This window comes from Pipra filicauda, unplaced genomic scaffold (genome assembly GCF_003945595.2).
Source record: "Pipra filicauda isolate LSUMZ 115617 unplaced genomic scaffold, ASM394559v2 scaffold191_size1418713_pilon, whole genome shotgun sequence".
Taxonomy (NCBI): Eukaryota; Metazoa; Chordata; class Aves; order Passeriformes; family Pipridae; genus Pipra; species Pipra filicauda.
Window position 1 is genome coordinate 199,328 of NW_024104300.1, and position 23,151 is coordinate 222,478.

General features: G+C 40.0%; 2 protein-coding genes and 1 long non-coding RNA gene across 4 annotated transcripts in view; 2 read left to right on the top strand and 1 right to left on the bottom strand.

Annotated features, from left to right (window-relative positions):
* The window catches only part of TUT7 (terminal uridylyl transferase 7), a 41,177-nt gene extending 33,193 nt beyond the window's left edge, over positions 1-7,984 (top strand). Inside the window, exons 26-29 of the mRNA XM_027731840.2 lie at positions 2,312-2,631; positions 4,366-4,442; positions 4,582-4,645; positions 6,282-7,984. Coding sequence (XP_027587641.1) covers positions 2,312-2,631; positions 4,366-4,442; positions 4,582-4,645; positions 6,282-6,349 — 529 coding nt within the window. The 3' untranslated portion in view covers positions 6,350-7,984. The remainder of the gene's footprint in view (positions 1-2,311; positions 2,632-4,365; positions 4,443-4,581; positions 4,646-6,281) is intronic.
* On the bottom strand, positions 7,676-10,736 carry LOC120323070. Its single transcript, XR_005563163.1, has 3 exons — positions 10,621-10,736; positions 8,767-8,875; positions 7,676-8,060 (listed from the first exon to the last, which is right to left on the bottom strand). It is a non-coding gene; the product is annotated as an uncharacterized LOC120323070 (long non-coding RNA).
* Positions 10,737-10,762: 26 nt separating this feature from the next.
* Positions 10,763-17,836, top strand: ISCA1 (iron-sulfur cluster assembly 1). Of its 2 annotated transcripts, none has more exons than XM_027731844.1 (4): positions 10,763-10,942; positions 13,030-13,083; positions 14,835-14,940; positions 15,399-17,836. In XM_027731844.1, the coding sequence occupies exons 1-4, from the start codon at positions 10,862-10,864 to the stop codon at positions 15,545-15,547; spliced, it is 390 nt and encodes a 129-aa protein (XP_027587645.1). In that variant the 5' UTR covers positions 10,763-10,861; the 3' UTR covers positions 15,548-17,836. The 2 variants fall into 2 exon arrangements, with proteins under 2 accessions (XP_027587645.1, XP_039236205.1); XM_039380271.1 differs by lacking the exon at positions 10,763-10,942 and adding an exon at positions 11,877-12,137.
* The last annotated feature ends 5,315 nt before the right edge of the window (positions 17,837-23,151 follow it).

Consider the following 23,151-nt stretch of genomic DNA (forward strand, 5'->3'; position numbering starts at 1 on the left):
CAATTTTATCATGTTCACAGAATCCTGTAATTCATGTCAAAAAGCAAGACAAGAATGCATTGTTTTTTGTAAGCACACACATATGAGAACAATGTTCTGTTTTACATCCAAGAGAATGTTTCCTGACCCTGAACAACCACATGTCAAATATTCAACAATTTTCTTTTTGCAACAAATAAATTGGCTATATGGCTTTTGTTGCTCTTCCTGTTATGAAATGTCTAAACTTGAAACTGATTGTTTCATTTTGTTTTCTAGTTTAGACAAATCTCTTTAAAGACTTCATGTCTATAAAATAGTGAAAACTGACAAGTAAAACTTAAAAAGAATGAAATCTTGAAAAAGCCTTTATGCTCACTTGTAAGATGGAAGGCAAAATCTAACCATTGTTTAAAGTCTATCTATGTTAAAAGCTGTAACTAAAAATCACCTAAATAAAAAAATACATTGGGTTGAATGAAGTAGCTGCTCTACTCCACATTAGAGAATTGTGAACTTATATTGTTGAGACTATTAATTTGGATGTTTACTCAACTTCAGCAAATGCAAGTACAGTAGCTGATGATAGTTTGAAATTAGAGAGTGCTGAAGGTGGTGCGAAATGTCTAAACTACTATCTCACATGGATTTTTAATCTTGCATTCTAAAGCGAAACACCAGTTCGTTGCACATACTCAGCTATGTTCAACAAAACATTAGAGGGAAAGTAAGTGGGATTATGCATCTAAGAACAGAAATGCCTTAGCGGGTAAAACCCCTGATACATTTGAGTCCTCTGTCCATTCATTGCAATAGGGGTGCTGTCTATGGAGTGCAAACTAGTTGTCTGTTTTCTGTAGTCTCTTCTTACTTATTCCCTCAGCATCTGCAGTTGCTGTATAAGAGATGTTAGAGCATATACATGCCCTGGTCTGGTAATGCTCATTTGTGGACTGGATTTGTTTTATGATTTCGTCCTTTTAGTTGTTTGTTTGGGTTTTTTTCCTGAAACTGATTGTCCTGGTTTCCTTAACAGTCTTTTGTGGCAACCAGTTCCATAAGAGTTCTGACCGATGTGTAAAGTAATACTTTCTTGTATCTGTTTGAAGCCAATCTCTTTTTAGTCATCCATTAACTTGCTATGTCCCTAATAAGGATGTTAAATAATATTGGTCCAAATACAGACCTTTAGGAACACCACCCATAGCTGGTCTTCACAGGGACACCAGGCTATTGACCACAATGCTTGGAGTGCAGCTATCCAGCCAGTTCCTTATCCAGTGAGTGGTCCGTCTGTCAAGTCCATGTCTTTCCATTTTAGAGACAAGGATGTTGTGTGGGACAGTGCTAAATGCTTTGGACAAGTCCAGGTAGATGATATCAGCCACTCTTCCCTTACCCACCACCTCTGTAGCCCTCTTACAGAAAGCTACCAAATTTGTCAGGCATAATTTGCCCTTAGTGAAGGTGTGTTGGCTGTCACCATTTGCCTCTCTGTTTTCCACATGCCTTAGCAATAGGTTCTAGGAGGATCTGCTCCGTGATCTTACCAGGCAGAGGTGAGACTAAACAGCCCCAGGTCTTCCTTTTTGCTTTTTTTTTTAAAAAAAGAAGCTCACCTTGAAGCTCATGCCATTCTTTTGCCCCTTCATGCCATTCTTTTGCCCGTTCATTCAGTTTTGTGAAGTATTTTCAAGTTGCTTGCAATTAGCACTGCATCTCATGAGCAGAGGAGCCTAGTAACATCTTCAGACTTGGAGGTTTCAGTGATGTCTCCTTCTCTAGGTCATGTATAAAGAAAGATGTTAGATGAAACAAGTGTGGCAGTGGTAGCTGTTTCCCCACTGCTAGATCTTTAAGTTACATAGAATGTTAGAAGCTTCTCCCAATAGGAGAGACTTTTAGAGTGAATATGCACAGGTTCAGAAGGAAGGAACTGAGTTTTGATCAAATTGTACAAATAGGAAAAAAAATAGAACAGCCCTGTTTTTTTACACTTTGCTGGCATTTTGCTTCGTGTGTCTTTTCTTCCACTGTCTGCAACTTGAGCGCCCAGATTTGCAGTCATGTTTATACTTTTCAAGTTATAACTATTAGAATTTAGGACTGTATTGTCATCTAATTGTAAAGTTAAGTTATTAAATATATGTTACATCAGTGTAGCACTGTTTGGTAAGAGAGTCAAAGGGAGAGGTACATGAATTGACTTTATTTAACCCACTGAAAAACTACTGTTGTCTGTGGACAGCACGTGGTTTTTCATTCTGTTTTTTTTGACTCTGTGTATGAATGTAAGGCCTGTGAACTCTGAAGCATTTCTCTGCTTCTGCAGACTAAGACGGCGTCGTGATTATGAAGGTACACAGAGGTATGCTGAAGTCAAGGAGAAAAGAAGCAAAGAGGACAAAGAAATGCATAATAAATCAACAGAAAAGGAGAGCTCAGTCAAGGAGGGGAAGTTGCATGTATGTACGCCTCAGAAGAGGAAACTAGCAAGGGTAATAGTGGAAACTGGAAGAGAGAAAACTCCCAGGCAATCAGCAGAGAAATGGAAGCGCCTGGAAGACAGAGACTTAAGAGAAAAACGTTGTTTTATCTGTGGGAGAGAAGGTCATATTAAAAAGGAATGCCCACACTATAAAGGAGTTGCAGGTATGAAACAGATCAGGCTGAGTAGTTTAAACAGCGCTTATAGGTTTTTGGTAATTTTTTGAGGATTGACTAACAGGTAAGGTTTTTACCTTGAAAGGCATCATGTAAATGCTATCTTTTTTTATTTAAATGCAGTCACATTTAACCTCTTTTCCCCTCATCTTCACCTTTCATTCAGAAATTTGCTGTATCCCAAGGGATCTGGTATGGTTTCCCTTAGCGGATATTTGTAATGAAAAGGGTATGAGTATCAGTTACGTTGAAATTGCTTCCGGTGTTGTCACAATATATGAGCTTGCTAACATTTCAGATTACAGCTTCTATTCCAGTACATCATAATTGCAACAAAAGCTAGCATTATATAGCTCTTCACATCACCTAAACCAGAATTATTCCATATGAACCTGAAGTCAGTATGAAAGTATACAGATTGCTCAGATAGAATACTGTGAATTAAATAAAATAAAGAATATTTCTGCCAGTTCAGCAGTTGGAGGGACACAGCAGTCCATCTTACAGATCCTGACTGACAGACCTGAATGAAAAAATTAAATACTTCTGCTTAGCAGTATCTAAGTCATCCTTTAAATAATTTGGATCATCTGTGTTGTGAAGGAATATCTTTCTTAGATAAAACTGAGGCTTAAGACAATAGATAGTACTTGTGGTTAGGTTCCAAAGGAACACTGTGTCACAGTTCCCTGTAGGTAAACCTAAGTGCATTTAAATTCAGGCTGGAATTACAGATTACTCATGACTTGACCTCTTAAAGGAACAGATAGGAATCTTAAAGGAACAGATAGGAATCTTGTGTATAAACATTTTTCAAATCAGCTTTTCTCTACTAGCAAAAATATTCTGTCTGGCTTAGGTCAGGAGACCCTTCATAATCAGATGTATTTAGTGAAAGAGGCGTAAGACTGTTAAAATACTGGAAGAGGGAGAAAAGTGGTACAAATATGTTCAGAACTGTGAAGGTATTTAGAAGGATTCCTAGTTTGATAGACCACTAGAAGTATTGGATGGACAGAAAAGATGTTTAAAAATCGAAGCCATGCTTCATTCAGCCTCTGACCTTTTGAAGGTGTATGTCAAGTCTAAATTTAACTTTTGAGTTTGTTTATCTTTGACCTTGTCTCGTTCAGCTTTTCTTTCTGCCATTCTGTTTGCCATGATACTGAGTTTGCTAAGGTGGAGGGGAATATGCCTGACTTGTAGTTAATGGTTTTTAGCATTCATCATAGGGGAACTGTGCTTAGGCTGTACAGTATATATGTCTAAAATAATAAATTCTGGAGTAGGCGTTTTTGTCTGTTACCTGAATTTTGGGAATTTTTGTATTTGAATTTGAAAGGAATTGCTATAGGTTGGGCTTTGTCTTACATTGCTTGCTTAGTGCCTGAAGTGTTCTCTCTAGTTGAATAAAGTACTATGAACAAATGAACCTGAGAGGTCAGACTTTGCTCTTTGATCTGCTACATTTTGTAAGACTACGGACAATTCACTTATCACCATATCTTCATTCATTCTAAGTTCCCTGGTTCTGGATGGGTTCCTAACTTAGATGCATGTCACCTGTGTCAGTTTTCCATGTTATAAAATTGAGGAAATTTACACTGTCTTACCTTCTATTTTCTGTGATTCTAGATTGCAAATCTTTTGATATTCTTCTCTTATGATATCCGAAATGGAAACTAGTTTCAAGTTAGCAACTCATTGTTATGACTTTTTCAGGTGGCTCAAAACCAGAAGTGTCGTGTGGATCCCCTTCTTTGCCCAGTACTGTCAAACATGCTGGTAGATTAAATCAGGTAAACACCAAGTGTCCCTTTTGTTTGATCTTTTATTTTTTATATGGTTTAAAGTAATTAAGAATGACTTTCAGGGAAAACCTTTTATGTTGTGGAATGACATATTTCAGTTTTGTTGATGTGTGTATGTTTTTTATAGGGAGTGCTTATACATGAAGAAAAAAAGAAACAAAAAGGAAAAGTGTTTTTGAGTCCCCAGTCAGGTTTGTATCTCTTCATTTCAATTTAGAAACTGTGTAAAAGCAGTGTTGCCAGCAGGTTGAGGGCAGTGCTCTGCTCTGGTGAGAACTCACCTGGAGCACTGCATCCAGCTCTGGGGTCCCCAGCACAGGAAGGATATCAACCTGTTGAATCGAGTCCAGAAGAGGGACACAACAATGATTAGAGGGATGGAGCACCTTTCCTATGGACAGGCTGAGTATGTTGGGGTTGTTCAGCCTGGAGAAGAGAAGGCTCCAGGAAAACTTTATTTTGGCCTTTCAGTTATAGAAAGGGGCCTGTAAGAAAGGTGGGGACAAACTTCTTAGCAGGGACTGTTGCGATAGGACATGGGGTAACGGTCTAAAACTGAGAGTCAACTTTAAGATCAGATTAAAGGAAGAAGTCCTTCACAATGAGGGCGGTAAAACACTGGCACGGGTTGCCCAGAGAGGTGGTGGATGCCGAATCCTGGGGAGCATTCAAAGTCAGGTTGGGTGTGGCTCTGAGCAATCTGATCTAGTTAAAGATGTCCTTGCTCATGGTAGGGCAGTTAGACTAGATGACCTTTAGAGGTCCCTTCCAACTCAAACTATTCTATAATTATATGATTCTCCATCACTCCATATGGAAACTCTGCCTAATTTGCTGAACATAGTGGCAGTCTGGATAGATTGAAGACACCCTTTTTTTTTTTTTTCCAGCTGGAAACATGTACAATTTTTAAGTTTTGTTTTGGAAGCAAAACTTGGGCATAAAAATTCTGTGCACTTATTTTATTGTGAAGGATATGGTGGGTTTTTATCAATATCTCTTTCCTATTTTGGCACAGATGGGGTTCTTTGGTTATTCAGGGACAAAACATGGAGTGCTTTCTTGGGCATCTTCCTCAGAGTAATTGTCTAGAATTATACATGATAAAATAACTTAGGAGAGACAATCAAACTACATCCTTGGTCTGAGCTGCCAAAATGCAAACAAGTTAGAATTACATTTAAAAGTAGTAGTGAGATTATATTATAAAGGCCTTTATGTATTCTTTCTGGATCAGAGATGTTTTGCTTGAGATGCATGATTACAAATGTAGCTTCCTTACAGTAATTTCACATACTTATTAACAGGTACAATGAAGATTTTAAAAACAACTGGGTTTTTTTCAATTATTTTGAGTTTCTAGTACAACTCTGCAAACCTTTTAGCAGCTTGGGTTTATAATATACAAATCTCTACTGAGGCAGCTGAAGGGAGACCTAATTAGTTTTCCAAAAATTGTAAAGACTTTACTGCAATTAACTATCTCAAATTATCAGTTTTCTTGGGAAGACACAGTGGATTTTGTCTTCACTGCAAGGCTTTTTCAAATCTATATTTGGGGATTTTTAACACAAAGGGATCTGTCACTAGGTGTTTAGTTGAAAAAAATGCTGATTTTCAATTTTGTATTTTAATATTTCTTACTGTCCTTCAGCAGGTAATGATCTAAAATTGATCTGTGTGTCCTTTCCTTATAGTTTGACTTAACAGTAATTATCTCCTTTCTGATTCTTTCAGTTGGTTTATGCCTTGTCTTTTTTAAAAAAAAACAAAGAAAGAAAAAAACAATACCTTTAAAGTGTGATGCTTTCTTCCTCCCAATCTTAGGCAGCCTTTCCAATAAATACATGACTCAGGGAAAAGCCTCACAGAAGAAGACCCAACAAGAATCATGAGGGTTATTAAGCACTGGTAAATTGCAGTACAGGCCCATCATTCATTTAAAAGAAATGTCCTTGGCTAAAGCATCTGGATTCACAGGACAGCAGCACAGACAACATTCGACTTAAGTTTTGTTTTAGATTGCTAGTACAAGCAACTGTGGATTCTAATATGGAACCCTGCTCTTAAATAGATTGTTTAAACACTTTAATAGAAAGCCGTGATGTTTTGTATTTGTTTACTAGGTAAATCATCTAGAAAAGGGCAGGTACTAAAATGAACTGTTTTCAAGGTTTTGTTGTTCCACCTGACCATCTTAAACTGCACTAAAATTGTGTGCAAGCCAAATAAATTATATTTTCTTCAAAAATTAATTTTTTTGAAGGAGCAAATTATATTTATTAATGTTAATTGTTTACTGAATCCTTGTGTAAGTGTTTGAAATGTTTGTAGATTGGTACATTATCTTTAATTTCTGTAGAGAACTGAAAACATAGACACTAGTAAACATACGTAAAACAATCCCTGGCCAAGGAGCGCCGTTGAGATTTTGTGAGGTTTTTTTCTGTTCTGTGACTTCATGGGAGTTCATTTGCTGCTGTGCTTGTGTTCAAGCCGAAAAAAAGACTAAGAAACAGGTCTGTCCTGTTTTGTTGCTGCTAAGAATCTTTTTCAAGGCCTTGGGGATACAGACAAAAGGAATAGAAGTATTTTAAGGAATAGAGTTATTATATTTGGCAAATGGGGAAAAACACACGTCCGTTTTCATAGAATGTGAAGAGAATCCTTGTACCAGTCAAGAATTTACATTCATCAGTAGTATGAACTTGAGCTTTACTTGAAGTCCTTCCAGAGCTGGTAATGTACCATTTTGTCTTGTTCAGGAAAGAATAAATTACATGTTAAAATGGAAACCACTGTTAATTTATGAATCTGAAATAAATTAAAAAAAGAATCAGATTTAAGATCTTGTAATTTTTCTTAGGTTGTAGTTTTCAATGTTCCTGACATAAATGTAGAATTAATGATGAGTTATTAGAATTATCTTGTTTTAGAAATATCATGTTCAATTTTTTTTTCCTTGTCCATCTATTCTTATTAAAGTTGTAAACTAGAATTGCCAAAGTGGTCTTAAGGAACTGGATCCTAACTCGTGCTTTGGTTTTCATCCATCTGAAGTCAGCTATCTGTGAACTTCTAGATGTGCTACTTTCACAAAGAATTTGTTCTGTGTACTTTTCTAAACAAATTTTCAAGCAAAATATTAGCCAGCAACAAAGAGAAAATAATTCCAACTTTGTCTTCTATAGCATATTTCATCATCTGAAATAAAATCAGTTCTTCCCTCAAAAAGAAATTAATTATTGTAGTTTTTCAGTCATATATATAAAAAAAAAGGCTGACATGAATTCTGTGTGCTTTATTTAACCCTTTGTTCAGAGTTCCAGTTTTGCTGATGAGAATGAATTGTGTAAACCTCTAGGGGACTATGGCTTAATCTCAAATACAGAAGTTATTTTTAAAAGAAAAACATAATCAGATTTATGTATACTCACCCTTTTCTCTTTGTGATACTTTGTAGTTCAGTGGTGACATTTTCAACAGTGAAATTTCTAAACTTGCATCTGAATAAAAACTCATTCTGCAGATCCACGAGTCTTCTCATTTGAAGATGCTGTTTCCTTACGCAACTACTAATTCTATATAGTTGCTAATCTCATAGCCCTGAAGTGAAATGCCCAAACTTGGGATATATATTACAGACATTAAACTATTAAGCAATCCTTTGTTTGTTTAAAAAGTTTTTAAATACCACAGTCATAATTTACAGGATGTCTGACATAGAAGAAATGCAGTTGAGGAGGCACAGCATATATATCTGCTGGATTAAGTTGTAAAGTATAGGAGATTGATTGAAAATTAAAATTGGAGACCTGTAAGTTCTTCATAACAATTCTTGACATAGAAGATACCCTGTTTGCCTTATGAGAGTATGTTCTCAAGGGAGCAACTTTGCACATAGACACACTGCATTAGTAAAAAGTTTCTAGAAAAGGAATTATATTAAAAGTAACAGTAATAAAATAATAGTTTACAACTAAATTCATACTAATAAAATGTAGTAATAAATACTAATAAACAAATAGTTTTAGAAGACCTCTTTTGAGCCACTTGCATACTCTGTCCCTTTATGCCTGCATAAAGACTGTGAGTGATTATATTGGGTCTGGCTGAGCTGGAGTTCATTTCCCCACAGTAGCCCTCACAGTGCTGTGCTTTGCATTGGTAGCTAGAAGGGTGTTGATAACACACCACTGTTTTGGCTACTGCTGAGCACAGCATCAGCACTGTAACATTCCTTCCTCAGTCGAGGGCAAGATCCTGAGAGGGGACCCAAGTAGGCCAACTAACAAAAAGGGGTATTCCATACCATATGATGTCAGCTCAGATAGAAAAGCTGAGGCAAGGAGCAGGAAGGCAGGCAGTCATTGTCTCCAACGTGTCCTGAAGCCCTGCTGCTCGGGAGTGGCCGACCATCGCTGCTCATGGGAAGTAGAGAAAAAACCCTGCTATCTTTTGCTTTGCTTCACTTTTGTGCACGTAAGCTTACAGTTTGCTTTTTGCTTTAAATAAACTGCCTTATCCCAACCCAAAGTGCACACAGAGGTATCTTTGCTACAGCTGATATGTCAGCATTACATGATTATTAATTTTTGTTCTCTGCATTCCTGTTACATATTATGACATTTCCCAACACTTATTAGCATATATCCTTATAAGATCTCTGAGTGGCTTCACCAGGGGTCTCTGGTGGTCATTTCTGTCTGGAGCCCCCAAAGTTCTAAGTGACTGCCTTATGAACATCTTTAAGACAATACACCTGGTTACAGAGTAAGTGGGCGTTGCCGACCTGGCTGTTTTGGTCCCATTCTTCATTGTTTATTTACTTTGCTTGGCTAGTTTCTTTAAATTGCTTGGCTCAGCTATAGGTAATTTTCCATGGTACATTCTCTTGTACTAGTCCTGTTACACTTCAAAACTCTAGTATCAGGACTAAATGGTGTGTGGAGCAGAACGGAGACACTGTAAGCCATGCTCCCTTGCACAGGAGGGAATTTGGTGGTACTTTCTAGCTGATAAGCTGCACAGCAGCTGAAAACCAAGAGAGATAAAGGAAGACATCCCACTGTTGAATCAGCAACCACGGTGAAATCATTCTCCTTGGACTGATGCATTTCCCATCCCAAGGTTATCTCGGGTACTAACTGAGATATCCACCCCCAGGGTATGACCACTGCTCACTGAGTAAGATGTATGATTGGAGTCACTCAAGCTCTACCTAAACATAAGGAAATAATATAAAAGTGAGTTAAGAATAGGGGGAAATTAGGGAAGACTCCATCATAATTTTTGGGGTCAGTCAACAGGCTGAACCCTTCCTTTCGCCCATGGGGATGCCTATCAGGTAAGAACAGCGTTCTATGCACACTGAATTACTATCTTCAGCTAGCTTTTCTTTGGGATTAGAGCTCGTTAGTAGGTTGCTTTGAATTACTATATTGCTTTGAATACATTTTTGCAGTCAGATATTATCACCAGCAACCACTGAAACTTGCCCTGTTCGAATCCTGGGCTGCATCAAAAGCAGCATAGCCAGCAGGCTGAGGGAGATAATCCTGCCTCTCTGCTCTTCTCTGGTGAGACCTCACCCGGAGTGCTGTGTACAGTTCTGGTGTCCCCAACTTAAGAGCATGGAATTGTTGGAGCAAGTCCAGAAAAGGGCAACGAAGTTAGTAAGAGTACTGGAGCATCTCCCCTTCCAAGATAGGCTGAGAAAGTCGAGGCTGTTCAGCCTGGAGAAGAGAAGGTTGTGTGGAGAACTGAGTGACCTTCTAGTATCTAAAGGAGGTTTACAGGGAAGCCAGAGAGGGACTCTGTCAGGAACTGTAGTGATAGAACAAGGGGGGAAATTTAGATTAGATATTAGGAAGAAATTCTTTACTGTGAAGTTGGTGAAACACTGGGACAGGCTGCCCAAGCAGGCTGCAGATGTTTCAACCCTGGCAATGTTCAAAGCCAGGCTGGATAGGGCCTTCAGCAACCTGGTCTAGCGGATGGTGTCCTTGCCCATGGCAGGATACCAGGGCTGGATTATCTTTAAGGTCAATTCCAACCCCTTAACGTTCTGTATCAATAAAGATTGTTATTCCATAATCAGTTAACGTGAGTCCTTCAGGGGCGCCGACAGACTAATCAAACATTAAAGGATTCGAGAAAAACCCACCCTTTCCACGTGACACCCGGACAGCTGTTCTCGCCGCGTCCTCCGCGGGTGCACCCTGAACAGCAACGCGTCCGAGCCGCCCGGGCCTTTTATCGCAGCGCGCAGCCCCGCCGCCTGCGGGGCCCCGCCCGGGGCCGGGGGCGGAGCCGCCGCTCGTCAGAGCCGGGCCCGGCGGGGCGGTGCCGTGCGTGGTGCGTCAGTGCGGGCGGGCGGCCCTGCTCATGGCCGAGGGCGGTGGGCCATGGCCTCGTCCGTGGTGCGCGCCACGGTGCGCGCCGTCAGCAAGCGCAGGATCCAGGCGACCCGCGCCGCTCTCACCCTGGTTAGTGCCGCCGGTGGGCAGCGGGGCGGACCCGGGGCCGAGGCTCCTCACGGGTGCGCGAGCTGCGCCACGGCCTCCCGTCCCCGGCCCGGGGAGCGCGGCCGCCCCTGGCGACAGCGAGTGGGGACGAGGACGGGGCCGGGCTGCTTGGGCGGGCAGCGCCGGGCCGGGATCGGCGGGGCCGAAGCCCCCGCGGGGCGGCTGCGGCGGGCGATGCTCGGAGGAGAGCGCTGCGAGCGGCCTGGGGGGGCTGTCCTTCCCCCTTCGAGTTCAGAGGCTGCTTCTCCTCGCTAATCCCGCTGACAGAAGGTTCCCCGCGCCGGCTGGGGAACCGCAGAGTCCCAGGGCAGCACCAGAGCGGCCCTTCGTGCACGGGGCCTTGTTGCACAGGCACCCCAGGAGGTGTATTTTATGCATTTATTTAAAATTTTTTAAAAAAGGAAATGCATTACCTACCAAAGCTGACGAATAGGTTGTGTCCACGAAGGATTTATATCCTGTTGTTAATAATAAAGGAAGTGCATTCTGTACTAGCGGCCGTACTGGGGAGGCCACGCTTTAAAACTTGGTGTTCGGTCACGGGTTGGACTCGATGATCTCAGAGGTCTTTTCCAGCCTAATTGATCGTGAGAGGGGTCAGTGCAGAGGAAAGTACAGTCAGTTCCCTCCAGGAGCAGGGGCGGATTGTGTGCGCACACAGTTCAGTCGTTTGTCAGAGCAGGTAGTTCCTTTTCAGTAGTGGTTCTGTAACAAACGAAGAGTGGTAGCAGTAATTAGAAAAAATTTTCTACTGCAAGGCTATTTGTGGTTTGCTTTGTATGTTTAAGCCGGCTCAGTGTAAGAACTTCATCTTACTAATGCTTTTGCTTTTCTCAGTGTCTTAGAAACTTGTAGGCATGTGATGGAAATTTTAATGCTTGTGTTGTATTCTTGAATTTCTGCAACAACTAGATCTGCATGAACAGTGAATTTTATCTGCTGTAAAGTCACCCCCTAGGATAATGGGAAGAGAGAAGTAGGCCATAAGCCCTCCTGTGCCTAATTGAGAAGCTTCGCGGGTGCTGGTGGATGAGAAGCTGGACATGACCCAGCAATGTGCACTTGCAGACCAAAAAGTCAGTCATATCCTGGGCTCATCAAAAGCAGTGTGGCCAGCAGGGTGAAAGAGATGATTCTTCCCTTCTACTCTGCTCTGGTGAGACCCCACCAAAGTACCGCATTCAGCTCTAGTGCCCCCAACACAAAACAGACATGGAACTGTTGGAGCAGGTCCAGAGGAGGCCACGAAGTTGATAACGGGAGCGGAGCACCTCCCCTACCAACACAGGCCGAGAAAGTTGGGGCTGTTCTGCCTGGAGAAGAGAAGGTTACATGCAGACCTCGTGGCAACCTTCCACTATCCAGAGGGGGCCTGCAGGGAAGCCAGAGAGGGACTCTTTGTCAGGAACTGTAGTGATAGGACAAGGAGTAGAGGGTTCAGACTGAAAGAGGGAAATTTAGGTTAGATTTATGGAAGAAATTCTTCCTTGTGAGGGTGTTGAGGCACTAGAACAGATTGCCCAGCAAAGCTGTGAATGCTCTATCCCTGGCAATGTTTAAGAGTACATTGAATGGGGCACTGAGCAGCCTGGTCTAGTGGAAGGTTCCCTGCACGCAGCAGGTGGGTTGGATCGAGGTGATCTTTAAAGTCCCTTCCAACCCAAACCATTCTATGATTCTAACAACCAAACCCCCTACTTTTAAGCACCGCATTTCTTGAGGTGGGTGAGGAGGCAAGTGAAGAGTTATTGTGTTCTATATGGATTAGTTTCAACAGACATCTGTTTTACAGCAGAGTGTGTATCTTCAGATACACACAGGCATCAGTTTCAAGTAGAACACAGAATAGTCAATACTGATAGGTGGCTAATGCTGAAGGGGGACTTTGCAGATAGAAGACAAATGTAAACTAAGAAAATCTGAGTACACGGAGTTGGAATAAAATTTTTTTACAGTGAAATTAAGTACACTGCACACTTTAATACATGCAAACACAGCAAATAAACAAACAGAATAATTTCAAATTTATGTGTGTGGTTGTCTTTCAGACCCCATCTGCTGTTCAGAAGATAAAAGAGCTTCTGAAAGATAAACCTGAGCATGTAAGTATAGATAGACAGAGTCAGTCTGTACATTGTGCTAAGGTATTAGCACAGCTCAGCTCATGATTGCAAACGATTTCTGGCTAACTTAGAAGTTTGAAATAAACACTGAGGTGTTCATTAGTGATATTGACATCTTTTTTTTGGAGGGGAATGCATAACATTGTTTCTCTGTCAAGCTTCATTTTGTTATAAAATGAAATGTAGGAATGAAATGAAATGCAGGAAATAACCAACTGTAATGACATTTCACTGTACAGTTACTGTTGAGATTAAAAAAACTGAAGAAGTTTTAAGCTTCAGATATTTTTGAGCTACATTTTAATGAAGCCTTTTAGTACAGCACAGTGGTGACTTCTAGAGGGGAAAGAGATCTTCAGCTGTTGATATTAAGAAGTAATTTAAGTTCTTTTAGAAATTCTCACTGTGAAGTATGCAATAATAAAGTTATATTCATATGCATTAGAAAACATCTAATTCTTAGGAAACCTGCCAGACAATGTATTTTTCATGTAATCAGTGTTTCCCCAAATAACTAATTGAGCTTGTCATCTTTTCTTCTTCAGCAAAAGACACACAGAGTCTTCCTTTATAGCCATTGTAAAAAAAAAGCATTAGATTTTCTTTACTGTAAGTATTACTATTACAAGAAGAATTATTTCTCTTTTCTCTTTCCTACAAGGCCCATTGTTTGTTTTGCTTCCTGCACATCTGCAACTCATTAGACTATTTGTTCTAATGTTTTAAACCATCCTAAGGAGGCCTTGGGCCTACAAATTACATGGTCAGTCATTCCCTTGCTATGAATGGTGTTTACATTTTCCAGCGCATTACTGGTAGCAGTTCCTGTAGAGAAAGGTATTTAGTCTGAAAGGATCAGATGTAGTTTGTCTGAGAGCCCATTTGATGGCAGGTGATATGTTTTGATACATTTTTATCATAACATTAATTACAGAGATAGATAACAAAATTTGCCTCTTCAGTCATGAAGCACTGGTGTGTGGAAGGTGATACAGATACTTCTGAAAGATTGTTGTGCACAGATAGTTTTCGATTTCATTAAAACCTTTTCTCAGCGCTTTCCTTACAGATAAGCTCTTTTTGTCAGACTTGTTGAATGCCGTGTTACAAACATTGACTAGGTTAGCTTTTAAGGTCAATTAAAACAGTAAGCAAATATACATACTTGAAGGGATTGCTTTTTAGGTGAAACTGGCAATAAAGGTAGTGACGAAATCAAAGTTTTTTCAGAACTTCGGTTTGAATTACATTTTCTGATGGTGTCATTACAAGAGTTCTGTGAAAATCTATTAGCTGCCCTTGTCTGGTCTCACAGCTTTATAATTATGTTACCATCAATAATCTTTACGTAGTACCTGATTTAGCATCTGAGTAAACTTCAACTTAAAGTCACAAAAATACTGTCTTTGAAATTTGACTGTCTTTATGAGACCCGGTACCTACAAGGATGCCAACAACGTGTTATTTCAAAACTTTAACATCCTTTAAGGCTTGATCCACAGCAGCAAGTATCTGATGTTTTCTTTTACCTTGGCAGTCAAATTTGTAAAAGGGAAAACATGTTACCTCTTAATCCATTAAGGTAATTCACTTCTCTGTTAAGGCAGTGAAGAATAATAAATGTCAGCATTTTGTTGTTCTGCATACTTTTTAACTTGATGTTCCACAATAGGTTTTAAAAGAGAAGTCATGCATGTGGTGGTGGCTTTTTGTTGTCTTTTTTTTTTTAGGTGGGTGTGAAAGTGGGTGTTCGTACAAGGGGATGCAATGGACTTTCTTACACTTTAGAGTATACAAAATCAAAAGGAGACTCTGATGAAGAAGTAATTCAAGATGGTGAGTTTCTGATGCAGCAGAAAATCATTTGGTGGGGGGGGGCAAAACCCAATCATTCTGAGAGAAGAACATTTGTTTTTTCAAAGTTTTGGGTCATCTTGTTGGATTCACAGACTTTAAGAAGGGTATGAAATGGTTTACTGTCTGTATGCATGGGAATTGTGTACTGAAGCTGAGATTCGTTCACAGGTTCTACAGCTTATTTTCCTCAGTATCATTATTTTTTGTCCCCCATCACAATACAGACATGCATGTCCACACACAAGTAACGGTTCTAGACTGTTGCCAAACTTCTGTAGGTAGAGTGAAAACAGTGATGAAATTAGACCAGGGAAACCAAGTTATACTGGTAGTCTTCTTATTTAGCTCCTTTTTTTTAATCACCTGGCAAAAGAGAATTTCAAAGGGAATGATGGTTTTGCTGTATGTAATTCCTCTTTTTTTCTGTTATCTTCAAGGGGTTAGAGTGTTTATTGAGAAGAAGGCACAGCTGACACTTCTAGGAACTGAAATGGACTATATAGAAGATAAGCTGTCCAGTGAATTTGTTTTCAATAATCCAAACATCAAAGGAACATGTGGCTGTGGAGAAAGCTTTAACATCTGAAATCTCAGGACTACTTCTTTGACTTTGAACAGCCCAAAACACATACTATTACAACATTCAGAAGCAGATGTGTTTCCTTCAGGTTCGTAGCCTGTGTAAAGTGGGGATACTCTTAAGAAAAATAAATAATTTTGAAAATGTAAGTTGTGTGGTAAATTCCACCACTGATGTAGTTATCCTGTAATTTGTGATGAGTTGGGATCTAAAAGGTAAGAACAGTAAGTGCTGCAAGTAACATCTCTGTACTTCCACTTGCCAAGGAAATAAAATCTCACTGTTCTTTTCCTTTGTCATTTTCTTTATCCATCTTACTCATACTTGCCCTTCCAAAACCCATTTGAAAGAATACACTGTGTTCTGCTTTGATTCAAAGAAAACAAACAAACAAATGAACAAAAAAACCCAACCATTTGTGTGTGTGTTTATAGAAATTTATATATACAGGCACACAGTCCTTGCTTGCTTTATAGTTTTCTGATGCTTTCATCCTTTTACAAGTGCATTTCTGATGGTTTATTTGCCCTTAAATCCAGGGAAATAGAAGGGTTGTTCATGTATTAATAGAGTGGTTACACTGCTTGTAGAAATGCTTTGAAGAGGGCTAGCCTAAATTTAGTTTTTTTCCTTTCCTTGTTGAAGGCACAGTCTCTGCTGTACTTGGTCATTTTCAAAACAAGAAATATTTAGGCACTGGAGGACTAAATCGCGATACATGTGGGCCTTGTTTTTCACACTTCTGTTGTTTGTCGTTCCTCAATTAAATTGCAAAGTTGGTAAAACAGCCTCCACATTCTGATTCTCCATGTTCACAAGATGTGCTCTGTGTGTGCACCAAAAGCTATAAATGCTTTTTTTGAGAGACAAATTTTAGATTTCTCATTACTTTTTTTTTTTCTTTTGTAGTCATGCCTGCTACTAATTTTGTTACAGTCTGAACTCTTCTTTTTAACTCTCTAGGTATAGGATTCTTTCACCAAAGCTTATGGTAACTTCTGTTTAACTCCTGTCTTGAGGTTAACTTGGTAACAGGAGAAAATGTGTTTATAATTTTAAAAAAATTAGTAGTTCATAATAGTTTTAATCTAGACAGTAATTAAAATAGTACAAGAGGCCATTTTTTTCTTTGGAATTTAAATGTACTTAATCAGAATTTGTTTTTTTTAAACAAGTGTTTTTCGAGCTTATATGGTCTTCGGCACTTTTTCACTGATGCTGAGGTGGAAGTGTAAATATCTCTCCAGACGTTCCCAAAACCTGTTATGAGAGAGGAAATGTTCTGCCCATTTATGTCCTGATTATCCAAAGATGACATTGTGCAGCTAAGCTGCTCACTTGTGCATGAGAGAAGATAACATCTGCCTGGGCAACTGATTGGAACAGGTGGTGAAACGAGTGCAAATAAAAAGTAGGGGGCAACAGGGATCTTGCAGTCAAGAACAAGAAGGTGTTGAGATGGGAGTGAACTGAGAGTATTAAGGCTGCATGTTGACAATCTGGAGGTCATCTTGATCTGGACAGTTGTGCCCATATGCCTGTCACCAACTGCTGTAGATGTAGAATTGCAGCTATAGTTTGGTTCTTCCCTTTATACTTTCCCCAGGCCAGAGGGAAGAATAAACATTGAAAAATGAAATAACGCTTCATCTGCTTTATGTAGTGCACAGGAACAGAAAGTCAGAATTACCTGTAGTCTAACACTAAATACTTGAATTTTGGTTGTATGTCACCTTTTGAAATAAAAACACTGTTTCCTTCAATAGTCAAGTATTCTACACAGTTACTTTATGTAGTAATTCAGACATCACTGGTAATATACTGGCTAAGTGCTTCTGTAGTGCTGTAAGTCTTCCTATCTTGCCAAACAAAAACATAACATAGCTGCATTACACTTAAAACTCCAATCTAGGGGCATTTCTTCAAATAAGACTTCAAATATGGTAACACTGGTGGTTGCTAAGAGTGCTAGTACTTACTCATTTAACTTGTTTTGGGGTGGGGGGGATTGGTTTGAGGTTTATTTTAAACCTGTGGCATGTATAGCAATCCTTTTCATGTGTTTGTGTGTATGCCCTGAGTGAAAGTTTGCACTGTTGTATTCCCATGAAATAATTATCTATGTTGTCACCTTACTAAGACAACTAATGCACAACGTGTTAAACTTCTGCTGAAGTGCTATTTACAGTTGCATATGAACATGATTTTGTTGATTGGTCTATTATAATTTTATGCAACTATATGTGTAGAGTCCACAGTTATAATAATAAATATTGCCTGTTGATAACCATGAAATATTCCTATCTTGAACAATTTTTTAAAGTACTAAAGCATGGGGAGAGAACAGTTTTGTGTGCTGGGATTACAAAGTAGATGCAATACTATTGTTACCTGAGTCAATGTTTCTCAAAAATATTAAACATTTCCAGATACTATTATATTCCACCATTGAAAGAGCATAGAAACATATGGGGGAAAAAAACTAGTTAACTACGTATGTAAGGTATTTACACATACCCAGAAGGGTGAGTAAATGCACAGACTTCTATTAAACTTCACAACACGGTGTTGTCGGGGTAAAAATTCTGGCAGGCAAGATCAATATATTTTGAAGGCTTTTATGTACCAAAAAGTCATTGTGGTATGTTTTAATGCAGGATAATGATGTTGACCAAAGTAACTGTTGACATAAAACTCTTTCTTAACTGGTGAGATAGTTTGAGTGTGGGAGTCAAAGGGCATTCCTGGCCATTCCACCTAAGCGCTGTACCATGGCACTAATACACTATAGTGTACGATGCTCATGACACACTTGGGGTTTTCTCTTAGGTATAGTCTTTCCATCTCTAAAGTTAGGCTTCCTTTTCCTGTTACATGAAGATTCTGAACAGTAGGAGGTGAAGTAATAAATTCTGGAAAAGTGTGAGAGATCATTGATACAATTGCATACTCTTGATGCTGGAGAGAGAGAAACAAATCCTTCATCCCGTCAGGAGCCTGGAAAGGCAACAGTTACTTTTCTGTTGGAGCTCTTACAGAACCTACAGAAACAACTTGCTTGCATGACCAGGTCAGTATCCCTGTTTTTATAGCTCTTTTTGAACGGCTCAAGAAGACTTGTTTATGAAAACATTGAACAGTTCAATATGCAAGTCATCTGCACAGCAGGTAATGGGACAAAAAGAATAGGAACTGTAAGTAAGATGCAGGAAATGAGACTGATTTTTTCATGTAAAAGAAACATTTTTTTTTTTTTTAGTTAAATCCTGTATTCTGTAGGTTGCTACTGTTGGGTTTTGGGTTTGCTTTTTTCTCTTTATTGTAATTACTATTCCCATTTATTTAAATTACCACCCTTAGTAGTAGAAGAAATCTCCAGCCACACCGTTATTGTGCTTACACTGGCTGCCTGGCCATTTATTAGTCAAATTTTATGATGCTAAAATTTTGCAGTTTTTTCTTACAGAATAATTCCATAGTTGTCTGATGTGGCAGAGTGTGCACCTCTGTCTTCATCCCAAGGGAACCCTCAAAAGAGTACTCAAATTTTAAAATAAAACAATACTTTAAAATTACTTTTTGTCATGACCAGTACAGCTTTTCACCTATAGAGTGATCTGCCAGTGAGCAGTATGAGCTGCTATGCATTTTACTGCCACTTCTAACATATAAGAGATATGCTGCTTCCATATGGTGTCAAAAATGTAAGTCCTTAATGGAATTACACATGCATTTGGGCTTGAACAGCATTTGAATGGCAATTTTTGTTTGCAATGTCTGGCATTTTTCGTAAAGAGAGGTACAGCAAGGGAAGAATAACTGATCAATTATAGCGGGGTCTTCACCCTCACCATTTACATCCCTTTCAGTGGGCTGTTCTTCATCCTGTGTGTGCCTTAGTTGGTAGCAGTGCGCTCCAGGCTCCTTACAAAGGGAACCCCGGAGTTCCAGACTGTTCATGGGAACAGATACCTACTGACACTGGGTGGCAGCAAGTTTCCAGTCCACACCTTTCAAAAGGCAAATCGCCTTTCCCAATGCCCGTGTTCTAAGCTTCCTGTTGGATTTCCCAAATATCAGAGCACTTTTGCTTATACTAGTGGAAACTATTGTTCATCTCTGCTGTTTGTCCTTCCTGTGTTCTGTTCTGTGCTTTTTATCTGGTCCTGAAAACGGACAAATGATTGCAGAAATCCAAAATGCCAAACCACTTCCAAGCTTCTGTCTCAGTCTGATGAGACTGGAATGTTTGCTAAAGAGGATGAGTTATGAGATAGACCAAACTTCTCTCTCTCAGCAACTGTAAATTCAAAATTAAGGGGGCTTTAATCGAGGAAGTGTGGAAAAAACAGAAGAAATAACAACCCTTTATTAAAAGATATATGTATGTTGGCAAAAACAGTAACAGAACACAAAAGAACTAGACAGTAGTCCTAGGAAAACAAAAAAAGTCTGAAGGAATACTTCTCTGTCCTTCAGCACAGCCCTAACCACGGCCGGCAGGGGGCGCTGTTGGATCGCTGGAGGTGCAGGGCCTGCAGTGCTCTGTCGCGGCCGGCAGGGGGCGCTGTGGGCTCCGGCGGTCACCGGGCGGGGAGAGGAGGCGCTGAGGGAGCGGTCCCGGCCCAAGGGAGGAAGCCGAGAAGGAAATGGGGGGGTCCTTCCCTCAGGGGGGGAGAAAGGGAAGGCAGGCAGTACACTCCCATGGGACTCACCGCTGTCTCAAGTGATGGCGTCTCAAAAAAACCCTCCCCCTTCTCTCCCGCGGGCAAGCAAACTCTCCGATGAAACACAGCAGATCCGGGGAGCGGGACAGTCAGGCAGGTCGAAGCCAGTAGGATGAGAAGTCGAGCTGACCAGGATGAGCAGCCAAAAGAAAAACCAGACCCCCCAGTCCCTCTCCCCAAATGCCTGCGTGCACGCAGACCCCCGTCTCACCCCGAGAGCCAACAACGCAGTCTGCCCCGTTCTCTCCTCCACGGCCAGCTCCTCCCAGCTTCCTTGATGTCTCATTAACCAGGAATTCGGCTAGATCTTTTGTAATGCTAATCGACTCTCTTCCCCCTACTCAGTCCATTTTTTCTTGCAGTGAAGCAGGGAAAGAAAAAATTCACCTCTCAGATTATAACCTATAACAGCTTCTGATGCAAAAAGAAATGGGGAAGCTTTTTGATGAGCTCTGACTTTTCAAGAATTGGGGTTTTTTTCACTATTCTTCCTCGTCTTCACGACTTCCTAGTAAGAGATTGACTGGCATTTGGCTGCCATTGGGTGCTGGACGTAAATTCAGCAGAGGTATACCCACTTCCTTAGGTTAGGTTCCTTAGAGGTTACAGCTTCCTTAGGTTCACTTTCTCCCTCCTAGTGATCTGTTTTATTCAAATGTCATAACACAGTGTTCAGACAAATTACATTTTTTAACTACTTTTGGACAATTCTATTAATCAAGGCATGAAGTGGAAAATTAGAGGGTTGTGTTTTTTTCGTGGAGCAGTTGATTTCTACAGTCTGTTATAAGCATTATAGAAGATAAGCATAATATTACATATCAATCCAAAGGGAATGTACTCTGTCATTATTGTGGGAGAACTGAGAATAGAGTTCATTGTCTCTTATGTGATAAAGCTTTTATCTTCATACCTGGCCTGTGATTACTTCTTATACTGCGTTAGATTGTAAGGTTTTTGTTCCAAGGATGATTTTTTTGCATTGTATGAAGTTCAATGGCTACCAAACTGTGACTTTTGTCACTGCACCATTATTGTGAAAATTTTCCTATATGCTTTTCAGGTATTGTCATCTCTCACAAATAAGAAAAATGAGCAGTAAAAGTACCCATGTTTTCTGGAGCAAGCACACATCTCTCATTTTTTTCTATGCTGTTAGCAGTAACATCTAACAACTGGGATGCTACAGCATGCAAACAAACACAGCTTTCTTTCTAATGAGTCTGTTAGTAGCAGTTGTTCGCAAATAGATGTTGAAATGCACAATGCTGAATCACCAAGAACAGGAATGAGAATCCTAGACATATCTTCATATCTTAAGATATAGAACAGTTCTCTAAATCAAAGTAAAAAATATCTGTTGCAGGAGGGCACAAAGAAGCTGGTGTGTGACCCATGGCAAAAAGCTATACTCCCTTATGTGATTTTGCCAGGTTTTTTGGTCCAAGACAAATACTCTGGGGAGAGGGAAGGGGAAGAGATATGTGCAAGATACACTACTTCAGGAAAAAGACACCAGTGAACATTCAAGACTTCCCTGATTTCTACAGTTCTGATGGCAAGCAGTCTGTACTGATAATTACTTATAGATGTCTTGGAGTACTACAAATGGGATTTTTCAGGAACAACAGAACAAAAATTAAACAAAAAATAAAAGAAGGAAAAACCTGAATTCTAAGAGCCAGCTCCTGGAAATAAGAATTCAGACATTACACTCTGAAATAATTTGTAAATAATAGAAGCATGAATATCTAGGACATAAAAAAAAGATTTTTTTTCAAAGCAAAAGTAGGCAAATAATAATAATCTGCTGCATTTATTTACACCAAAGATTAATTTTTCCACAAAATCTGCAAGAAATATTGAAAACATATACAAAATCATGACAGGTGTTTCGGAATGCTTTCAGATCCATGTGCACAGACGTAGTTAATTCTTACAAGATTTTTAGTTGCTCCTGACACTGAATTCAGTGGGAAACTTCTCTTGGATTTTGGTAGGATCTGGATTCATGTATACAATTTTCTCCTCTCAACTTAATGACACCTTGCTTTTAACAGTAGATTTATTCTGAAATGTTATAACAGGCTCTTTTTGTGGATCTGCTGCAGCTAATGGCTTGATACACTGTGACCATTCTGTGTGGAGAGATTACCATACCAGTGCATCTTTGATCCCGCTTGAATAACAAAGGGAGAATCTGTGCCAAAGCAATACTTTCAATATTTCTTCCCTCCTTCCCACCTTCATTACTTCAAAGTACTTTAGGGCTTATATGCTGGTTTAAAGGTAAACCAGCAGGGGAAATGAACCCAACTCCAAAGAGATTATAAGTCAGAATAACAATTTAATAAAAATAATACAATAAATACAATTACACAGACAAACAATTGGTTTTAACTCACAAAACCCAGATGTATAACCCAGCACCCCACCCTGGGGCATGAACAGAGTGGTGTTCGTTGGGCCTCCCCTCCCCGTGCTGAGCCCCACGTGGTCCCCCTGAGTCCAAAAAGTAAAAGGAGAGGGAAAACCTGTTGGTGAGAGTGCTGGTTGCAGTCCAGTCGAGGCTGGTGATCGCAGTCCGGTTGGGAGTGCTGTTGCAGTCTGGTCGAGAGTGGTGACTGCAGTCTGGTTGAGAGAGGTGGTCACAGTCCAGTCCAAGTTCTGGTCCTTCTCTGGATCCCACGAGAGGTACCAGAAGTCCCAAGACCCCAAGATTATATACCCTCAGGTTCAGGCAGGAATGCTCAGTACCTCCCTCAGGTCGAGGAGTTCCACAAAGGGTGTGAGGACAGGAGCATCCTCCTATCTCACAGGCCTCTAACACCCAGCTTATAGCCTGAGGGGTCAGGCATGCTCTGGGCAGCTGCTGTAAATGGT